Source organism: Pollicipes pollicipes, unplaced genomic scaffold, assembly GCF_011947565.3.
Source record: "Pollicipes pollicipes isolate AB1234 unplaced genomic scaffold, Ppol_2.1 Scaffold_4219;HRSCAF=4965_pilon_pilon_pilon, whole genome shotgun sequence".
Classification (NCBI taxonomy): domain Eukaryota; kingdom Metazoa; phylum Arthropoda; class Thecostraca; order Pollicipedomorpha; family Pollicipedidae; genus Pollicipes; species Pollicipes pollicipes.
The window spans coordinates 30,679,213-30,699,364 of NW_023596448.1; the positions used below are offsets into that span (position 1 = coordinate 30,679,213).

The 20,152-nt window shown below is 55.8% G+C and overlaps 1 protein-coding gene across 6 annotated transcripts in view; it reads left to right on the plus strand.

Annotated features, from left to right (window-relative positions):
* Nmdar2 (glutamate ionotropic receptor NMDA type subunit 2) overlaps window positions 1-20,152 on the plus strand; it is a 131,735-nt gene that overhangs the window by 80,279 nt on the left and 31,304 nt on the right. For all 6 annotated transcript variants that reach the window (XM_037218163.1, XM_037218166.1, XM_037218165.1 and 3 more), the window contains one exon: window positions 14,410-14,551. In XM_037218163.1, coding sequence (XP_037074058.1) covers window positions 14,410-14,551 — 142 coding nt within the window. The remainder of the gene's footprint in view (window positions 1-14,409; window positions 14,552-20,152) is intronic.

Here is a 20,152-nt window from a genome sequence, read left to right on the forward strand (position 1 = left end):
CACACCCGTCCTCGCGCCTACTCTTCCCACGCCGGTGAAATAGTCTGTGCATTCCAGTCTGACTTCGGCCTTATGTTCGGCATATTCCGATTCCACTTTGCCTTTTGAAAAATTCGTGCTTGCGTTCCGCCTGTCCTGCTATACTTCTCGCTGGGCTGTCTTTTAAATCATGAGGGTGTTCAAAATTTGAGGGTAGTTTTGTGAAATATGGTGAGATAATCACCAAAGTTCAGGTGCTCATCACAAATAGCCCGTTAACTGCTGTTGGAAACTTTCGTTGGAAAATTGCCTGAATGCCGCACGAGCAAATGAACCATGCGTGATCCCATCCACACGTTCCCGATTTCAAACACAAGCATTGTAAACTAGGGTTAGTAAGTCGTGATGGACCTGTTTCTGTGCTTCGTTTTAGTGTTCGCTTCAATCAGAGGGGACCTGTCCCTGTGCGCCGCGAGGTTTAGGTCATCTATGGCACTGGCCACTGGGTGTAGCACCCGCACGCACGCACGACACGCACGACACACGCACGCACGCACGCACGCACGCACGCACGCACGCACGCACGCACGCACGCACGCACGCACGCACGCACGCACACACACACACACACACACACACACACACACACACAGTGGGTGACGGTCCGGACTCCTCTGCTTTCCGCAATCCATCGTGTCCTCGCGGGTCGTGTTACCCACCTGCATTGATTGACCTCGGCCCGGGCCTCTTGCGCCTGGGAGTGCGTACTGCTTTGTGCCCGCGCGTCCGACGGGAGTGGAGGCGCGTGGGGCGCACACAGAGCGGCCCTCTGTGGAACGGCTCCAGCTGTCCGCTGTCCGGCTTCTCCGGAGTCGCGCCCTATCGAAACGGGGCCAGCTGTCTGGCTTCTCCAGAGTAGTACACTCTCGAAATGGGGCCGGCTGTCCGGCTTCTCCAGAGTCGCACACTCTCGGAACGAAGCCAGCTGTCCGGATTCCTCAGAGTTGTGAACTCCCAGCGACCACTGGCTAAGCGAGGCTGCTTCACCCAGACGTGTAGCGGCAGGCGACACGCATGCGGCCGGGATTTAGTCCCGTGGGATCGGTCACTCGACCCACTAATTACTAACGCTGCCCACGTAGGACGATAAATCAATCTCCCCGCGTGCGTCAGGCGTCCGTCACTCCGCCTCTCCGGGGCATCGGAGCCCGTTTGTCCCGCGGCGTGATCCGCTCCTCCGTCCGCTCCGAGCCACGTGCGTCAGTCGCCTCCTCTCTCCCCGTCCGCAAGCGTTCTTCTATCCTGTCTGGCTGTGCGAGTTCAATCCTCCTCCCGCCCCGCACCGTGTCCTCCCCCGCTACGCCCTCCTCGCGCCCGTGCGTCCACCCCCCCCCCCCCCTCCCCCGGCCCACGTGCCGCGCCGGCCCGGGGCCGTCCTCCACCGGCCGGCGGTCTCGCGGAGGGCGCGGCCCGCCGGTGGCGCCCTCCAGGGGCCGTCGAGGATCGAGCCGTTTGCACAACAGGCTCGGGGCCCGGCTGCTACAGCATGCTGCCGGTCGCCGGGACGGTGCGGCGCCGGTCACGCGCTCAAGTGCTATCGGAAGCGGCGTTATTGCAGCGCCGGCGCTTGCTGGGCGCCTCTTCCCGCACCCCTCCCTCACGCACGCCTCCCCTCCCCTCCCCTCCCTGCGTGCCGCCCTCCTGCTCTCCCCCTCCCACCCGGACTAATATCGCTCGTCGGCACCGTGGCGGGGCCTGAAAAACAAGACGTCGTTACCGGTTCGGGTCGTCCGCCTGCTCCGGCCGAACGAGAGCAGCGGCCTCGCGAATCGGCGCCGAACAACATTAGCATTCCACTGGGAGGCTAATGCTTCGGCGACGGCCAGAGGTGGAGCTGGCACGCGGGGCTCAGGACGGTCTGAGCTTCTTTGAAGGAGATATAAGCACGTGGATGATTCGCTTGAGCGCCGCTGCGATCAGGGGTCTTGCCAAGCACAGGTGGTTCGGTGCAGACACCAATGTCTCCACCGAAGTGGTCGGGACAGCGGTGTGAAAAACACCGGCCTTTTTTCTTCGGTGGCACTTCATCTTGAGCCCCGCAGGTCTCTCTGGGGTGAGCTGCATGTGTCACCAAGAACGCGCTGAAGTGCCCCCTGCCAGGAGCCTTGCCCCAGCTCTGGCTCAAACCCTGAACGGGAGGAGTCCCTTTGCAGGGCAAATATCGGCAGTGCGGGGCTCCCAAATGCATTCATTCTGCTGATCTCCTGCGTCCCGTGGCCTTGAAATGGCCATTGCCGGCTGAAAGCGTATATCGCGTATATCGGAACAAATTTTAAGAAGATAGCTCCGAGTGTTCGTAGAAAAGCCCCGATAATTTTGAACGTGACATATTGGGTTATTGAGTGGTCATCATAAACAAGTGTCCGCCCACCTTCTCTCGTTGTAGATCTTCCATAAAAAATGCGACGCCTTAAATGGGAATCGAACCCGGTGATACTGCTACCACCCAAGCGCCTGACACTTATTGTGAGACGGGCCCACGGCGCTAACTCCTAACCCCAGGCCAGGTAACAGCTTCAAAAGCATTCTTGGTTTACCTGGGGGACAATGAATGTCTGGGTAAGTCGGTCAACTGTGGTTAGCTTTGGCGGTGATGAACAGCTGTTTTCACTCCTTAATTTGTTTGATATCACCCTTAAAGTGTCGCGTTTAAAACGTATGGGCAAGCTTAAAAACGCATGGAACGGTCGAACAAACGTTACAAGCGTCACGTATAAGCCAAGCTTAGTTTAAACGTACAGCCAAAATAATGAGAATGGACTGTACGAATACATTTGAGCTCAACTGCATGCCACCTACACTTAGGGATAAGCCTAAGCGTACCGAATAATATGGACGTCTTCATTTCCACGCTTCATTTGGTCTCTAATCCTTCGGCCGGGTGGATAGTGAAGCGATTCTGGCATTCGAGGTGTGCTCGAACATAACAACACGTTCAGACAAGCAGACAAAGCCGTGCAGTCTCTCACTTCCAGACAGTTGCCAATCGACGCCTCCGTATTGGTCGGCCTACACAGCTAGCTTGGCAGGGACTTAGCGACTCCGCGCTGGCTTAGTGCACACAATGGACCGCCTTATCAGCTCGGTCACAGGAACGGTCAGGCTGCCCAAGCTGTTTGTCGTTTGTTCAATGGTTGGCGAATAACATGATCGCACCAGTGCCGCCTGAGGCCGTGCAGTTCGCTGTATCGCGCGTACCAGTATGAGGACAGGTTCACTTGTTTTGGAGGCGTTTTGGGAACTCGTAGGTGCTTTGTGAGCTTTGTTGTGACGGCAATTTTGATGTTATGGAGCGAGCTGCGCCTGCGATGTTTTGTGACCGTTTAGGAGACATTTTATATTCAAACAGTCTTTGGGGACTTATCGGTGCAGTGAAGCGGCAATCTGCCCTGTCAGAGATAGTTAACGGACGGGGGGGGGGATGGGGAGGGGGTAGGAAACGTGACGTGCCGCCTCGGCTCTCGAAACTACCCACTATGCCCTTCTCTTGGGACGGGCCAATTACTAGAACTCCCGGGTGCACAGCTCCCACGTAAAATACGAAAATAACGTGCGCGTGCTGTGATGCTGAAAGGGTAATTAGCCGACTGCTGGGCGCCGGAATTCGGCGCCAGCCTTCCGTTCCGTTCTTGTTTACGTTAGCTTCAAAGTAAGTTCAGGTAGTCTTACCGGACTTAATTATGCCTCACCAGATAAGGGATATCCGGTGATTCATTTGCTTAAGCGACTGACAATGGCACCTGTCACTCGTTTTATCTTGTATTTTGCATCGTTGTTTGGCATTTGTTATTCGCATTTAAGAGAATGGCCACGGTCGCACCACCGGTACTTTGCCGTATTTCGGAGAGAATCGCCGCCGGGGTGAGCTCCTAAAGCCGCTGGATGTGCTGCTTGGCTGACCGGAGCCAAGGTCAAGCCGTGTGTGGCGGCGCTCGGGTCGCCTGCTCAGAGGGACTCCTGGTACCGACGAGGACGGCGCGCCGGACGTCGACAGCAGCGCCGTGCAGGAGTGCGGGACGACGACCCTCCACCACGCCACGCAGGCCTGGGCTCGGCGCAGGCGGACCGTGTCCGGAGGTCAGGCTCGGCTGAACCTGACGCAGCTGCAGCGGTCCGAAGGCCGTGACCCCTGCAGACAATGGCCACGCACAGACGTCGACAGAAGACGCACGGCGTCTTCGCTGCCTGAGGGAGGCCGCGACATTGGGGAATCCCCGCCCGCGTGGAGCGCCGCAACGGAACCGTGCGTCGCAGCGGACCAGTTCATCATCCAGCTGTCGGTGGCCTCAGGGGCCCGCTCAACACCACGGAGGCTCCGTCGGCAGGGCGTCGTGGCCGACGCAATCGAACGCTGTGGACGAGGTCACATAGCGTCACACACGTCACGCGGCGTCACACACGTTACGCAGTGTCACACACGTCACACAGCGTCACACACGTCACGCGGCGCCACAGGCGTCACGAGGCGTCACACACGTCACACGGTATCACACACGTTACGCAGTGTCACACACGTCACACGGCGTCACTCGCTACGCGGAGCTGTCACGGTTGCCCGAGACGACGATAACCACATCGACCACGGCGTCCTCCGTCGAGTGCCCTGAGTGGTACCCGTGCTTTATTCGAGATGAGATGCTTAACGGCAAAAGTGTAAACAGCTTGACTACTTTTTCGGCGAGCTCCTTTCCCGAAACGCTTAGCGGGCATAAATTACAAGGTCGCAATTTGCCGCTCGAATTATAGATTTGTGCGATGAATGCCTGCTTCCATTATGCAGGGCCGGTGTCGGATATAATTGGCATGTTTACGACACGCAGCGCATGTGGCCCCACAGCTTCAAAGCGCCACCTAATCAGCAGCGAGGATACGCCGCCGCATTCCACCGCACCCGAGTCTGGCATCAGTTTGAGGGCAACACTCAGCTCAGGGAGCGTCGCCGGACACACGCGGTAGCTCAGGGAGCGTCACCGGACACACGCGGTAGCTCAGGGGCGTGACTGGGTATGTGCGGTGGCTCAGGGAGCGCCACCGGACACACGCGGTAGCTCAGGGAGCGCCACCGGACACATATGGTAGTTCGGGGAGCGTCGCTGGACACGTGCCACTGATCACCACCGGCGACCGAGGCTCGCTCGGGCAGGCCACCAGCTTCTCCGCATGCTGTTGGGGGTTGATGGCATAAAAAAGACTGGACAACTCCTAAATACATCTGTCTCATCCGTGTCAGGTCGCATCCCTATTCGAATGAATTGTGGCTTAGGCGTGCGGGCCAGCACGTGGCCATGGCCATGGCCATCGCTGACCATGGCCATGGCCATCGCCTGACCATGGCCATCGCCAGAAGATCGGTGTAAACTATACACACCTTGGTTTTGAATGCTCCACAGCAAATTCGCGGTTGTGCTACGTGTAAAAATGAAATAACTTTCCACAATTCTTACAACATTCATTGCTTCTGCATCTTGCCAGCTTCCGCTCCACTGTCGCGACCCCTTCTCCCGCATCTTGCAAGGCACTGCTTACTGGGTGCATGACTTTACCTTGGACAGCGCTTCACGCGTGTTCCTGGATAACCTGTGATTGATCTAATTTCCACGGAACTACGGAAAGAATGCTGTCAATTCTACTTACTACCAGGTTTCCGAGGTTTTGAATGGTATCAGACCCAAGGGTCTGATGGCTCCCGTTCATTTATGGGTCTGCTGGGTATTAATCTGCCCTTCTGGATGACCCCCATGTTTCCCTGGGGGTCCTAACCGCGCAATAAACTTCCTGGAAGCAAAACAGAGAACAGAAGAGAGGAGAAAACTATTCCAGCCCGATATACATTGTCAGACGCAGGAAAGGATGGTCTTTGTCTTCAGAATTCCACTTTTGCAACAAGTTATCAGTTCTAGAGAAAACGTGACTAAGTTTGTACTTTGTGCTGTGTTTGGGGCACCGTGACACCACAGATTATGTTTCTGCCCAGATAGAGCCTATGCTGTAAGACATATAATTACACAAGATTTCCTGACTCCTCATCTGTGGTTTATGGATCGAAGCTTACCACCGGGTGCTTTTCAGTTTGCATCGCTATGGCCGGTGGAAGACGCTGCAACGCTCTTGGCAATAAAAACTTAATATAATTATGCTATAGAGATAAACTCAAATACAGCGTAGGTCGTTGACTGGACTGGCTTATGTCGCCATCATTGTTCCATCCTTCATTCATGTTGGGACAAGACGCATTACTTGAAACAGCCTATTTTGCTTGGTTAGATAACTAAATTTAACTGTGGTTTGCGCTTGATAGCTACAAGCAACACTAAATGTTCCCCAAGTCTTCTTTGTCATTTTTTCTGACAATTTTCTTCTCCTATAATAACAAAACAAACAAGAGCATGCACACCAGCACCTAAAAGTTTTCTATCAGTCGAGTCCTTCGTCAGAGAAGTGCCGTGTCCCACACTGCCTATTCAGCGAGGCATGGAACCGACCGCATTAGACTAACAAAAGACTGAATCGTTGATGAAATCGACAGGGGCGGGCATGCGTCATCTACATTGTCGATCAAGCCCATTGTGGCCCCGCTGGGTCGCACCGCCGTTTGTCTGCTCCATTTTTCCCGGCTGTTTCCAAGGAGCTGGGCCTGCTCTCTCGTTTTGTCTCCGGTACCACTTCTCTGCCCGAAGACATTTTCCACAAGTGATGAGCAATGACAGCGCGATGGAATGTGTGCCACGTCGTCAGCTGTCTCAGCAGCTGCTGGCAGTTGAGACCCACCTGTTCGCTGTTACTGCACGGCAGGCAGCTACGTGCGGTTGGTCTGGGTTCTCAAAACACAGGCTGACATCGGGAAGGAATACGACTTTATGGTGTCAGCAGAGGAGAAAGCCTGGTGGCTGCGAGCGGCAGACAACATGGCAGAACGTTCCACTGCGTGTAAAAAAGCATTGCAAGCTTTGGTCTGTGCCGTTTTTAAACATGCTGTTTCCCGGTACTTGAGTCAGGGTAAAAAGATGCAGTGTGCCTGAAATAGTGTGCCTTCGTGTGCTCTTTATGTCCATACACCAAAAATGTTGCGCAGCTTAGATTTCGCCGATTTTTAAGAGTTACAAAGGTTTTGGGCTTTGATGACCATTTCTCGGTGACGAAACAAACCTGGTTCTGCGCCATTATATCAAGTCATTCCATTTACTTGCCTCAAAACATCGGATAACTTGGCTGTTTCGATGGTACAGAGGTACAGAAACAGGAGTGATTACATGTCAAAATAAAGTCGTAAAAAATGGTGGGGCTTAGCAGTAAAAAGTTTCGTGTACTTAACTTGTAAAAAGGTGCAGGCGGGGGCTTAGCAGTACTAGACTTCGTGCAAAATGGCGGGGCTTAGCAGTACTTAAACTTCGTGAAAAATGGCGGGACTTAGCAGAAAAAAGCGACTAAGCGTAACCTCGAAAGACGCCAAAAAAACGTGTTTCTCCATGGGGCCAGCTACTCTTTTCTCAACGATGGGGCTGAACCCCCAACCCACTTTAAGAAAATCATGAGCCAACGAACCTTAGCCCTATATCAGACTTGTGCTCGTCTTCAGCCGAGCTTGGTGAATCGACTCTCACTTACTGTTTGCAGACTGATTCCGACTCTGACTCGGCCTGACTGCTACAGGAAGGACTGTCACGGGCGGAACTCCGTCCGCCTACTTTGATGCAATGTTTGCTCAAATCACTTTTCATTCGTTCAGCGTTTAAGCTAAAGCAGTCAGGACATCAGTAACCAATTAGCATAATCGCGTAATCGCTATCAGCAGGTGTGGCGGATGCGCCTGTGTGTTGTTTTTGGGCAGCTCAACGTGCCAGCGCAATCACCGGTCTCAGTCACGCATCTTAACGAAGCTTGTTGCTCAGCAAATATGGAACAAAGCAAAGTATAGCAGCTCATTGTTACAACCTGTTGAACAACCCTCATTCATTCATAAAGCAGTGTATGAGTAGATCGGAAAGAAAAGAAGGGGGAAAAATGTCTCAAAATGCTCAACCATTGCTAGTGTTGCATAACGATGGGTGCAGACTCCTGTAATGGTGCAGTAAAAATGCTGCGCTGAACATAAATACAGCTTGTAATTGCATTCAACCCTGACTCCGGTGTGGCAGCTGACTCAGCTGTGGCTCTGACTCCACCAACTTGGCCAAGCCTGGAGTCGACCATGACCCAGAGTCAAACCAAATACAAGCCTAGGTTATACACATTAAAATGCATATGTAAGACACAAGTAACAGACGCGTTCTAGCCCCTATCAGGCCAGGGCTACGCCCCATCATGGTACGACCGAACCTGGGCCGACGGGTCAGCGACATCGCTTGCGCTTGTGTTACCGCCGGCACTCTTCCAACTGAAAGCATAGCGCTGACTGCCAGGTCTGCCTCGTGCTGTCGTACCCCGATCTGAGGTCCTGGCGTCGCTCATGTAACCTCAGATTGGAGCCCCCCGCCGCCGCGCCCGGACGTTGTTACCGGCCCGGAAGTCCTCCTCAAAGGCTGCCGCGCTCGTGACGTCACGATAACAGTGCGGCACGTGCCGGTCGGGGAGCTGCTCGCCGCGGGCGGTGAGATCGGCCCGGTGCGCCGACCTCTGCCCTCCTGACCTCTCAGCCGGACCAGACGCGACTGGCGTGACCTGCGCGGCTGACCTCTGCCCCCGGCGCGGCCCGGACAGTGTGCGGTTATGGCCACCGACACGGGTCGACCAAAGGCACGGAGCCTATCAGAACGTTTCTCACTTCATTCTGTCTGAAGTGGAAAGCAAGTGCACTAAGTGTGCGTGAAAATGGATCAACCAAGTACATATGTAGAATCTCACAATGGGGGTTGGGAATTTCGCGAGGCACAGCTTAATATGTCACCAAAAAAGGCAGATTGGCGCGCTTCAGGCCTAGACCTAGCTCGCATGACGTAAAATATCTTACCTCTTCATTCTACATAATGTGCATAACGTGTGCACCTGCATTTTCTAGTTGTCGGTGTTTCGTCACAGCGATATTGATTGGAGTGAAAAGACTAAAAAGGCTCCAAAAAGGTTCTCGCGTACCTTGTGCCCAATCTTAAACACGCCACTGCCGTCAACCGATGCTCATCGTTCCCCGGCACTGTTGTGCCTCCCCCCGTGTTGGAATAAGTTAGCCATGCCGTCTCAAAGCTACTAGCATTCCGCCTTGGGACCGCCAGGAGTTTCGTTCAGCTCGGAAACTTTTTGCGCCCGGGTGCCCCGAGCGTCCATTTCCCATTTCCGGTGCCATTTCCCACACGGATTCGTGGATAACTGAAGTGTTGAACGCTGCTGCAGGAAGTACCGCCTTCTGACGGAATATCCACGTCATCAGCAGATAGTGACACGGCTGTCAAAATGACGGGCGAAGTGAGTGCGCTTTTATTGACATTTCATCAGCCGCGTATGTCCAATAAGGTGTCAGAGACATCTGAGCGCCGGCGGAGGGCGCGTGTGCAGGCGCGAGCGGCCGGTGCTCGCTGTTCTGTCTCCGGCTCCTCTGTCTCCTCCCGTCCTCTTCCTCGGTTACCGAAGCCGACAGACAGAGTCGCGGAGACCCACGCTTCCCCCGTCTCTGTCCCCCGCGACCAGCTGACGGGCGACGTGTCCTCTGGCCTGACTGTCGCGCGGTAAAGCTTGAGCCTCCCAGGCAGTGAAAAAGCGTTTACACAAGATACCGAGCACAGCACATTTGTCATGTTCCATATCACGTAGCAATGCTACTGCCAAAGACAGTGAGGTACTGGCTTACTCCTGGCAGTCGATTTTTGTGGATATCTGGCGCCCAGTCTGACATGCCCTTTGGGAGACGAAGGGGGGGGGGGGGGGGATGTGGCGACAGCATACCAAACCGTTGCCATGCCCGAATCCACCAATCAGCACGCGGGGTCGGGCTAACGCCTTAGCGACAAAGCTGCGCCATCCATTCTCCGTCGTCGAATCATTCGCCAGGCATATGGGTATCTTGGCAGGCCTGCCAAAACTCGGGCCAGCCAAGAGCATCCATTGTCTGATGTGACAAACCCACCGGAGATAATCGTGTAAGCGACAGGATGGAGTCCGCTGACCAGGCGGGCATTCTGCGAATTTTGCAGACGGCCAACACCATCTGGCTTTTAGTTAATTCCACCAGCGGCGAAGTTACGTCGCGCCTGCAGAACCAGACAGTTGGGTCATGTTTAGCATGCCGAAAGCGACAGAGTTAGAACTTCACACATCCCACCACCTCTCATGAATGGATACGACTCGAATGTAGGTCCGTGTGCCGCTGCCCCGTCGCAGAGTTTTGAAGCTCAATATATATAGAGAAGGTACGTGATTGTGTCGTGGATACATGATGTCCACGATTTGATTCGCTTCATTCACATTTTCCAAAACAGTGTCCTCCTACAATCAATGCGAATCCGGGTTCTGCATGGACGATTGAATGCAGGCGTTTCAAAGATCAACTATGAATGACGTCGAAAAGTTCATAAGCCTGGCATTTAAGAACGGGTTAGCAAAGCCCTCAGTGCCTGGCTTAGAATCCAGAATGTTTCCTTATTTCGCTGGGTCATACCAATGTCTGTGTTTCCTTTTCAGCACAAAGGAATCATATAGTCCCTTGAGACCATGTAAGACCGTGTGGGGCACATAATCGCAGTCGTGAAAATAGAGTCTGTTGAGAATCAAATCGCGTGTCACGTGTACAAGATAACTTTGTGCTGTAACTCAACACGAATGACAGGTTTTTTGGAACCAGCTGGTGTGCCGGAAAACAGCATCTATACCTAACATCACGTCTGATTCACGTTGTACATCCTTTGCTTAGCACTATCACATTGTACATACACAATATTTCCGCGAAAAGACCGGTCACCCTGTTATCTATCCCCCAGTGTCAAATGAGATCAGTGGCTTACATCATGTTTAGACAATGCGTTGATATTTGGCCAGCTTTTGTACTGAATCGGGTTCAGAAGACTCATTGAGCTTGTTTCACGGCGAAGTGACTTTTGCTGCAGGATTTTACTGCAGCTGCCGCTGCTATGTGCGGCAGCTTGAACTGCAGATAGTAGGGATGTTTGAGTATTTGTTCACAACTATGTGTACCGTACCGGAGGGCTTGCTGGCTAAATCTAGGAGACAAAATTATGCGCTGCTCCGCGGGCGAGGGGGAACAGGACGGAGGAACGCGTCCCCCACCTTTTGCTCACTTGGGCGTCACGCGAACACAACGGCGTTACTCGGAAAAGGCGTCTCGGGACATCTCGATATCCCCAGCTGTCACATGCAGCGAAGCCCCTGAACTAGATTTGATGTATCCCGTCATGCTGTGCTACGCCAGCACACCTGCTTTCTTTTCAATATGGCCGCTCGCCGGCGGGGTGTCCTCGTCACCGATGGGATGGGACGGGATGTCCTCGTTCCCTTGAGCACAGCCCTCGAGTAGGTCACCCCGCAGCGACCGAAGACTGCCGGACCGCCGGCCGTGCTCTCTGAGGCAACGCGCCGGTCATCCAATACCGACACGGCGACCGACGCGGGCTGACCGGTGCAGCTGTCACGTGCCCCGACGGAGGTGCCCCGGTCGGCCGCACCGGCCTGCCGGGGCACCGGCCTTGACCTCGGCCGGGTCGGGTCAGGTTCGGGGCGCCGCCGCGGTGGCGAGCCTGGGCCGGGGTCGTCACGAGCGGCCGCCGACGAGCTTCGCATGGGGCTGACAGTTTCTGGTCTAGTGGGCGAGCTCATCATGGACCGGTAGCAGTTTGAGGCGGGGCAGGCGACGAGCAATCTTGTTGGATGTGGGGATGAAGTTCGGGAAACGAACTTGGGAAAGTAAACATTGATCTGCCGCGTGGCAACCCGGATCCCATGCAGAGGGGCGGGAGCTAGTATTCCGGAGTATGGATTGCTTCGGCAGAGAGATTAAATTTGTTGCAGCAGGTTGATGTATCAAATGAATCACATGAAAGGTCAGAAATGATATGCAGTATGCAGGCCAGTATGCGGTCATGTGCAAAGAAATTGAATATACTACGAACTTGCTCTCACGCCCGAGCTCTCTACAAAGGTCGTGAGTCAACCTAAGCAGATTCATTCCGGTCAAATAGTCAAACTCATCCCTGTTTGTGTGTCAGAATATGTGGTGCTGGAATGAGACCCTGTTCATGAGATGCAGCGCAGCTAGAATTAAGCACTTCTTCACCCCAGGATTTTAAATCTCGCCATCTGCTCGGAAGGCAGATCGGTAGTTTAATTTTTTTGCGATGCAAGATGGAACTGAAGACGATGTCGCTTAGATGGCTCCTGCACTGATCCACCATCCCGAAGAAGCAAAACATGTCTTACTTAGTTCGGTTCATGAGGTATCATTTTTTTTTCGTTGCGCCATTTCAATACGATACTGTGATTACGATATAATGGATACAAGTTCTGCACAACACTGTGCCGCGGATTAGCGGTAATGCCTCAATCAGGACAAAACTCAACTTCGTCGGATTTGTCACAGCGACGCGCAGTTGACTGTTCTTCAAGGCGACGGACGCGGCATTCTTCTGTGGACCGGCGGGTCTGCAGAGAAACTGCGTGCGATTCTACCTCCTCTGCTTCTGTATCTTACTGTTGGCGCCGCTGGAAAGGGGAGGGAACGCGCTTTTCAACTACCATCACGGGCGTGGCGTTACACGGAAAAACGTGATTTACGATTGTTCCGTCCCCAGTCACCGTCGCCAAGGCACCGGCGCCCCCTCCTCCCCCCCCCCCCCTTGGAAAAGCTATCAGATGGATACGACGCTCGGCACGTATCGTCCTCTTACCTACTTTGTGTGCTGTGTTGGCACGGAATATAGAGCGCAGGATCCGACAGCCGCCCTGCCAAGCAGCTCTCCGTGCTTCATATGTATGCAAGGCTCCATCACGGTCCGTGGCCTCCTGTAAGGGCATTAGCGAGGCGCGGTACGCAAACATCAAGTTTCACCGAGTATATAGGGACTTGGACGCACTCTGCTTTATCGTGAGCCTTCGCAAACTAATATGAGCTGCAACACCACATTACAGTATGGTTGATGTTCCTGATTATCTATGTCGTGTCTAACTATGGTGATCTTGTGCTAATCCTCAGCATAACACTACGGTCAAGTCCAGGTAATCTCCGTCGCATGCCAAACTTCAACAAGAAGCAAACCGAACTATTCCAACCCGGGAGCCTATTAACCATCCCGTCAGGCGCAGGTCCAGAAGGTCGGCGCGCCCGGGGCTCACGAGCAGCACGAGCAGACCGCCTTCGGACCTCTCTGTCCAGACGGGCCGCGGCGGGTGACTACCGTCCCCGCGCGTAGACGGGCGAGGCCACCCCGAGAGGACGCCGCCAGCGGGCGCTGGTACTGCCTGGCCCAGGGCGGGCAGTGGAGGGGAGTAGAACTCGATGGTCGATTAGAGGACCGGAGGGGGACGGGGCTGCTCTGGTGCCACACTCCGCGCGGCCGGAGGAGGCGGCCAGCATGCTCAGAGCCGGCGTCAGAGCCATCAGCAGGCGTTAGCCTGCTCGGCCTGCTCAGCCTGCTCAGAGCGGGCGTCAGAGCCAGGCGTTCGGAAGGTTTCAGCACGGCAGCCTGCTGAGCCTGCTCAGAGCTGGCATCAGAGCCAGACGCTCGACAGACGTCAGTCTGCTCAGCCTGCCCAGCCTTCCCAGAGCCTGTGTTAGAGCCAGGCACCCGGCAGGCGTCAGCCCGGCAACCTGCTTAGCCTGCTCAGAGCGGGCGTCAGAGCCAGGCGCTCACTCGACGGGCGCGTGCTCAGCCTGCTCAGCCTGACGCATTGTCATCAGCCAGGAAAGAAGCAGCGCTGACTCTCAGTGACTCTCAGTGACTCTCGCAGCGCTGACTCTCAGTGACTCTCAGTGACTCTCGCAGCGCTGACTCTCAGTGACTGAGTGCACCCGTCGGCCGAACAGTTGGTGCATGCTTTAGCAACGTCCCACCTGCAGGCTTCGCGCCGTTTTTGACGCAGTGGTGTAAGATCTTCTGGTTCCCTGTCAGTGGCTGCGACTCACCTGGGTTCACATGGACTCGGGTTAGCTTAGTGTCTGACATGGCATCCAGCAAGGACGCCCCTATTCCGGTGACGCCGTGCGATGCCGCGAGTTCCGGTCGCTGACAGGGACGGTTGCTGCATCGTATCTTGGAAGGGACCGATGTCCGTTTAGGGTCTCAGGTCCAAGCCAGCTGCCAGTGGCATCAAAATCATGCACAAATAGTCGACATTTGGATGTTTTCTTAATACTCTGGCGGAACCATGCACTGCCCCTTTGAATCCGCCCTGCGTGGCCCTGCCCTTACGACGAGGGCCCTGTTCAGTCGTCAGATACCTGCGGAACGTGAGCGTGCCGGAGGGCATGCGAACCCAGCCGGACCTGCAGTTCGACGCCACCGGCGGCCGGACGTCAGTGGAGCTCACCATTCGCAACCTGCGCTCAGAGGTCGGCCAGGGCAACGTCTGGGAGCCGGTGAGTGACCTGAGATGACCTGAGCTGTGGGAGACGGTGAGTGGCCTGGGTGTGTGGCCCCTGCTAAGGTCTCCATCGGTACACTGTGCGACCCCTGCTGAGGTCCCACCGGTCCGGTGTGCGACCCCTGCTGAAGGTCTCTATCGGATCCGGTTTCTGGCCCGTGCTGAGGTCCCTATCGGTCCGGTATGCGGCCCCTGCCAAGGTCTCCACCGGTCCGGTTTCTGGCCGGTGCTGAGGTCCCCACCGGTCCGGTGTGCGGCCGCTGCTGAGGTCTCCGTCGGTCCGGTGTGCGGCCCCCGCTGAGGTCTCCATCAGTCTGGCGTGCGGCCCCTGCTGAGGCCTCCATCGGTCCGGTCCGATGTGTGGCCTCTGCCGAGGTCTCCACCGGTCCGGTTTCTGGCCCGTGCTGAGGCCCCCACCGGTCTGGTGTGCGACCCCTGCTGAGGTCTCCACCAGTCCAGTTTCTGGCCCGTGCTGAGGCCCCCACCGGTCCGGTTTGCGGCCGCTGCTGAGGTCCTCATCGGTCCGGTGTGCGGCCGCTGCTGAGGTCTCCACCGGTCTGGTGTGCGGCCCCTGCTGAGGCCTCCACCGGTCTGGTGTGCGGCCCCTGCTGAGGCCTCCACCGGTCTGGTGTGCGGCCGCTGCTGAGGTCTCCATCGGTCCGGTGCGCGGCCGCTGCTGAGGTCTCCACCGGTCCGGTGTGCGGCCCCTGCTGAGGCCTCCATCGGTCTGGTGTGCGGCCCCTGCTGAGGCCTCCACCGGTCCGGTGTGCGGCCCCTGCTGAGGTCTCCACCTGGCCTGGTGTGCGGCCGCCGCTGAGGCCTCCATCAGTCTGGTGTGCGACCCCTGCTGAGGTCTCCACCGGTCTGGTGTGCAGCCGCTGCTGAGACCTCCACCGGTCTGGTGTGCGGCCCCTGCTGAGGTCTCCACCGGTCTGGTGTGCGGCCGCTGCTGAGGTTTCCATCAGTCTGGTGTGCGGCCGCTGCTGAGGTCTCCATCGGTCTGGTGTGCGGCCGCTGAGGCCTCCATCGGTCCGGTGTGCGGCCCCTGCTGAGGTCTCCATCGGTCCGGTCCGGTGTGTAGCCTCTGCTAAGATCTCCACCGGTTCGGTTTCTGGCCCGTGCTGAGGCCCCCACCGGTCTGGTGTGCGACCCCTGCTGAGGTCTCCACCGGTCCAGTTTCTGGCCCGTGCTGAGGCCCCCACCGGTCCGGTTTGCGGCCGCTGCTGAGGTCCTCATCGGTCCGGTGTGCGGCCCCTGCTGAGGTCTCCACCGGTCTGGTGTGCGGCCCCTGCTGAGGCCTCCACCGGTCTGGTGTGCGGCCGCTGCTGAGGTCTCCATCGGTCCGGTGCGCGGCCGCTGGTGAGGTCTCCACCGGTCTGGTGTGCGGCCGCTGAGGCCTCCATCGGTCCGGTGTGCGGCCCCTGCTGAGGTCCTCATCGGTCCGTGCGGAGGTCATCATTCGTCTGGCATGTCGCGGGCGGCCCGTGTCGTCTCGATTTCTCTGGCGCGCGGAGCACCGTGACGACGGTCCCATCCATCCATCAGCGCCACGCTTTTAGCCACACGGAGTTCTGACGTCGGTGGAGCCAGCTGGGGGAGCAAACATCAGCGCTCAGCATCGGCTGTGTGGCGGGAGAGTCCCGACGGGAGCGCCTCACCGGACAGGGACAGGGACGCTTCACAGCAGACAGCACGCTGCGGCATGCAAGCTTGTGCCGCACTACCCGCGTTTGTGGCAGGCTTCAGCAGGTGCGGTGTCGCTGAGACTGGGAAAAGACTGTGAGGTGATTTATGGCAGAGTATTGGGGAGACTGATGACGTCCGTTCGTTCTCCGATCGTGCTAATTGCGTGGCTTTGGGTAAGTAGCGGTTGGCTTTCAGAAAGGTATGTCTAAGGCTGTGCGAGGCTGGGAAAGGGAGCAGAGCTAGTTGGGCCGAAGTGTGATGAAGTCCGGTGCGTGATAGCTATTTGTCTTCATTACAAAGGACATGTTTTAGCTGGTAACAATCAAGACAGCTTTCCAATCTCAAACAATGGCCACATGTTTAACGATGACGCTTCTTGTCGAATAGTTCGTATTAGTAAATGACGTGTGCGGGTTATAACTTCAGACAGCACGAAGATGGCATGGAAGGCAAGCGTGCAACTTCCCGGACCACTTGCTGCTTCCATAGCTGACTAACTGGACAAGGGCGGCGACGCGTGTCGCAAGACGGAGGTGGAGCAAGGAGAGACTTTGGGGTCATGCACCTGAAGGTGGCTGAACCCCCGTTGGCAAAGGTCTTCGGTGCCTTTTGGATGTTTAAGACTCCCGTAAGGTTTCTAAAGCTCACAAAACGGGCCCTACAGCATCGAAATAGAACCCCGAGTTTACAAAGGCCTCCAAATGCAATCGCTGTGCTTCTAAGCGTGGAAAGGGCCCCCTGGAGTGCAAGCATCATCATGACGCCCTTTCATCTCCTCCTGTATGACATCCTTGCTACGCCACTGGTGGGAGAGGCGCATGGTCGCTTTAGAGGGCCTAGAAGCATATCAATTTGGATCGACTCCGCATCAGGAAGCTAATTAGTGCGTTCATCCATCACCATAAAGTTATTCATCCACTGAGTCATCAGCTCGGTGCAAAAAGCCTCCCGGTGTCTGAATTTATTAATAAATGGCTCGATGCACATTGCTCCGGCAGATAACGCCGCCGTTAATAATGTTTCACGTTGCCTGGCCGCGGTTGCCTGGGTGACTCCAGGGCGGCCGTAAAAAAGGCATCAACGCAATCTGCGTGGCATCTCTGTGATTTGGGGACGGTGCGCTGGCGGCCAGATCCTCCCACGGGCTGCGGTGTTCCTGCACTGGAGAACACGGAGCTCTCAGTGCATCAGGAGTGAGCCAAGTGTCAGCCACTGCGACGCCACATCAGGTGGTGAGGAGCACGGCCTTCAGGCGGTTGTCCTGCGCTGAACACTGGTACGTTCGCGGTATCATCTCCGGGTATGACGCGTTGGAACGGGACTGCTGCCTTTGATCAGATCAGTTTAGTGCAGTATATTGCGGTTACATCCTGGAATACTTCCAGCCTTTTCATGAACCAAGTCAAGATTAAAAACAAAAACGGTACCGTATCGTGTGAGAAGCTTTTGCATACCGCCGGGGGGCAGAAGATGGTCGTGCCTCAACTAAAGCCGAGTGTGAAGCAGGTCATTCGCCTGAAAGCTTTCGGTGACGCTGCCACGGCGCGTCATGATCAGCTGATGCCGATCGATCAGCTGTTGGTTCTTTTTATGGCGCGCCGCCTGCGGAGGTGATTCTGCGTCCATCAGCTGACGGCCAGTCATCGTGCAAGCCCGAAACGAAAGCAGAAGACGCGACGCAATCAAAACATCACCGTTGTTTTTTTTTTGTTTACTTTTTCATTCTGCATCTGATCATTTGCATACTTGGAATCTAAGGAAAGAGGTGTCTTCAAATTTACTTCCGGTTATCGGCGACTCGGCACTGCCAGTCAAGTTTCGTTTACGATCCTTCAAATAAACGCGTACAGTATTCCAACATGCAATATAGCCTTACACAATAGAAAGAAAGACACGTACTACACAAGTAGCACGTGCTACAAAATGCACCAATATTGCAGCATGTGAACCTACTTTACTAAAATATTCTACGCAGAATTCTCAGACAAACACAGACTCTCAGGCACAAACGTTTGCATTGTAAATACTTACAACGAATACAAACGAAATCCATCCCTGACACATTCTAGGTAACAAGCACTTTAATGTACATGACGATATGTTCTGTGCTACTTTTGAGCTACCAACAGACACTAGCACATGACTGCCCTGCTTGTAGACTCTTAACAAACGCATTGAAATCACAAACACAAAATCAGTGATTTAAACGTGATTTTCACCTAATGCTCACGAAGGTTCTCGATCGGTGCGGCGCAGATCTGATGGGAAATTAACATATTTTTTGGAACCTGCAGACGCATCTTACATTGTCCCAGCCAGCGTCGGGTCACGCTCAAAGTGCGGCGCTTTATTCTGCTGACACTGACTCGGGCTGCATTCAATGTCATAGTAATTATCACCGCCTCTCGATCTTTTCGTAGCAAAAAAGCTGAGATGACGGCGCCACAAACCCTTCTCCGTCTGATTTCGCCTTTAGCATATTTTATCGCGTTGTTCAGCAGGCCACTTTGAGCACGCTTTTAGAGGTTACTTGAGCGCTCCACTTAGGGGATGACTGACTCTTGAACAGCTGCAGTCCAGCGCCGCTCTGGTTCCGAAGAGACAGGGGACGGCTTGCTCGTAACCAGCTGCAGTCCAACTGGTTCAGAGGAGACAGGGGACGGCTTGCTCGTAACCAGCTGCAGTCCAACTGGCTCAGAAGGGACAGGGGACGGCTTGCTCGCAACCAGCTGCAATCCAACGGGTTCGGAGGAGACAGGGGACGGCTTGCTCGTAACCAGCTGCAGTCCAACTGGTTCAGAGGAGACAAGGGATGGCTTACTCGTAACCAGCTGCAGTCCAACAGGTTCAGAGGGAACAGGGGACGGCTTACTCGCAAACGACTGCAGTCAAACGCGGCCCTGGTCCAGGGGAGACGCGTGCCGACAGCTGTCACCCGAGTCATGGGTGCAGCTGCAGCGCCTCAGGGACGTAGCCGTAAGGGGTCCCCGCCGCCTGCCCTCACAAGAGACGCTGATGACTGTGCGGCGACGGCGTTCCATCTGCCCCGATCCAGAGGCCAATCACCGGCGTTGGCTTACTCGCCGTCAGCAGAGTTTCGACTCACCGTCGGCACGGTTGCAACTCACTGTTGGTACGGTTTCGACTCAACGTCAGCACAGTCTCGACTCACTGTCGGTACAGTTTCGACTCGCCGTCATCACAGCCTTTACCCACAAGCTGCACCCCCTCCCCTCTGTTTGGCTGCCCCACCCCCTCTCCGCTCTTCACGCCCGTCCACGACCGAGCAGGGCCCCCCTCCACTCCCGACGTTCCTGGGTCAGGAGACGGGAGCCTGGCTAACAAGGCGCCGACCGCGCCGGTCGCTGAGACCCGTCCCGGCAGCCGGGCAGCGCCGCACGTCCTAACTAAGGCCCGAGGGGCCCTGCCGGCGGCGGCACGGTCCGCGCGGCCGACGGCACGCTCGTGTCGGCGAAGAAACAGCAGAGTGGTGCCCGGGGCCCACACTTGTGCCGCGGTGGTCGAGATGCCCTCGCAGAACCTGGCTCTGTTTCTGATCAGTGTCGCGTGGTTGGTAGCTTGATGTGGTCGTGTGTTTTGGTCTGATGTGGGGGGGGGGGGGGGGGGGGGAGCAATAGTGTAATGATTAACGCATCGGTATTAACTAACCACTGTGCGTGTGGGAAACCAGAGGTACGGGGCTCGATTCCCCGCGATACCCGTCCTTCCTGCCAGGGTAAGAGGCGGGCGACGCCATATAGCCTCAACAGCTGGGTGCGTCCTAGAGCCCCAATGACGACGACGACCTGGTTTGAGATGCAGCTCTGATCTGACATTTCCTTGTCGTCTTGCAGGTTGATGCTTAACGATTGTGAAGTTCGCGGTTAAAGTGGCTTTATGTCTCGACATG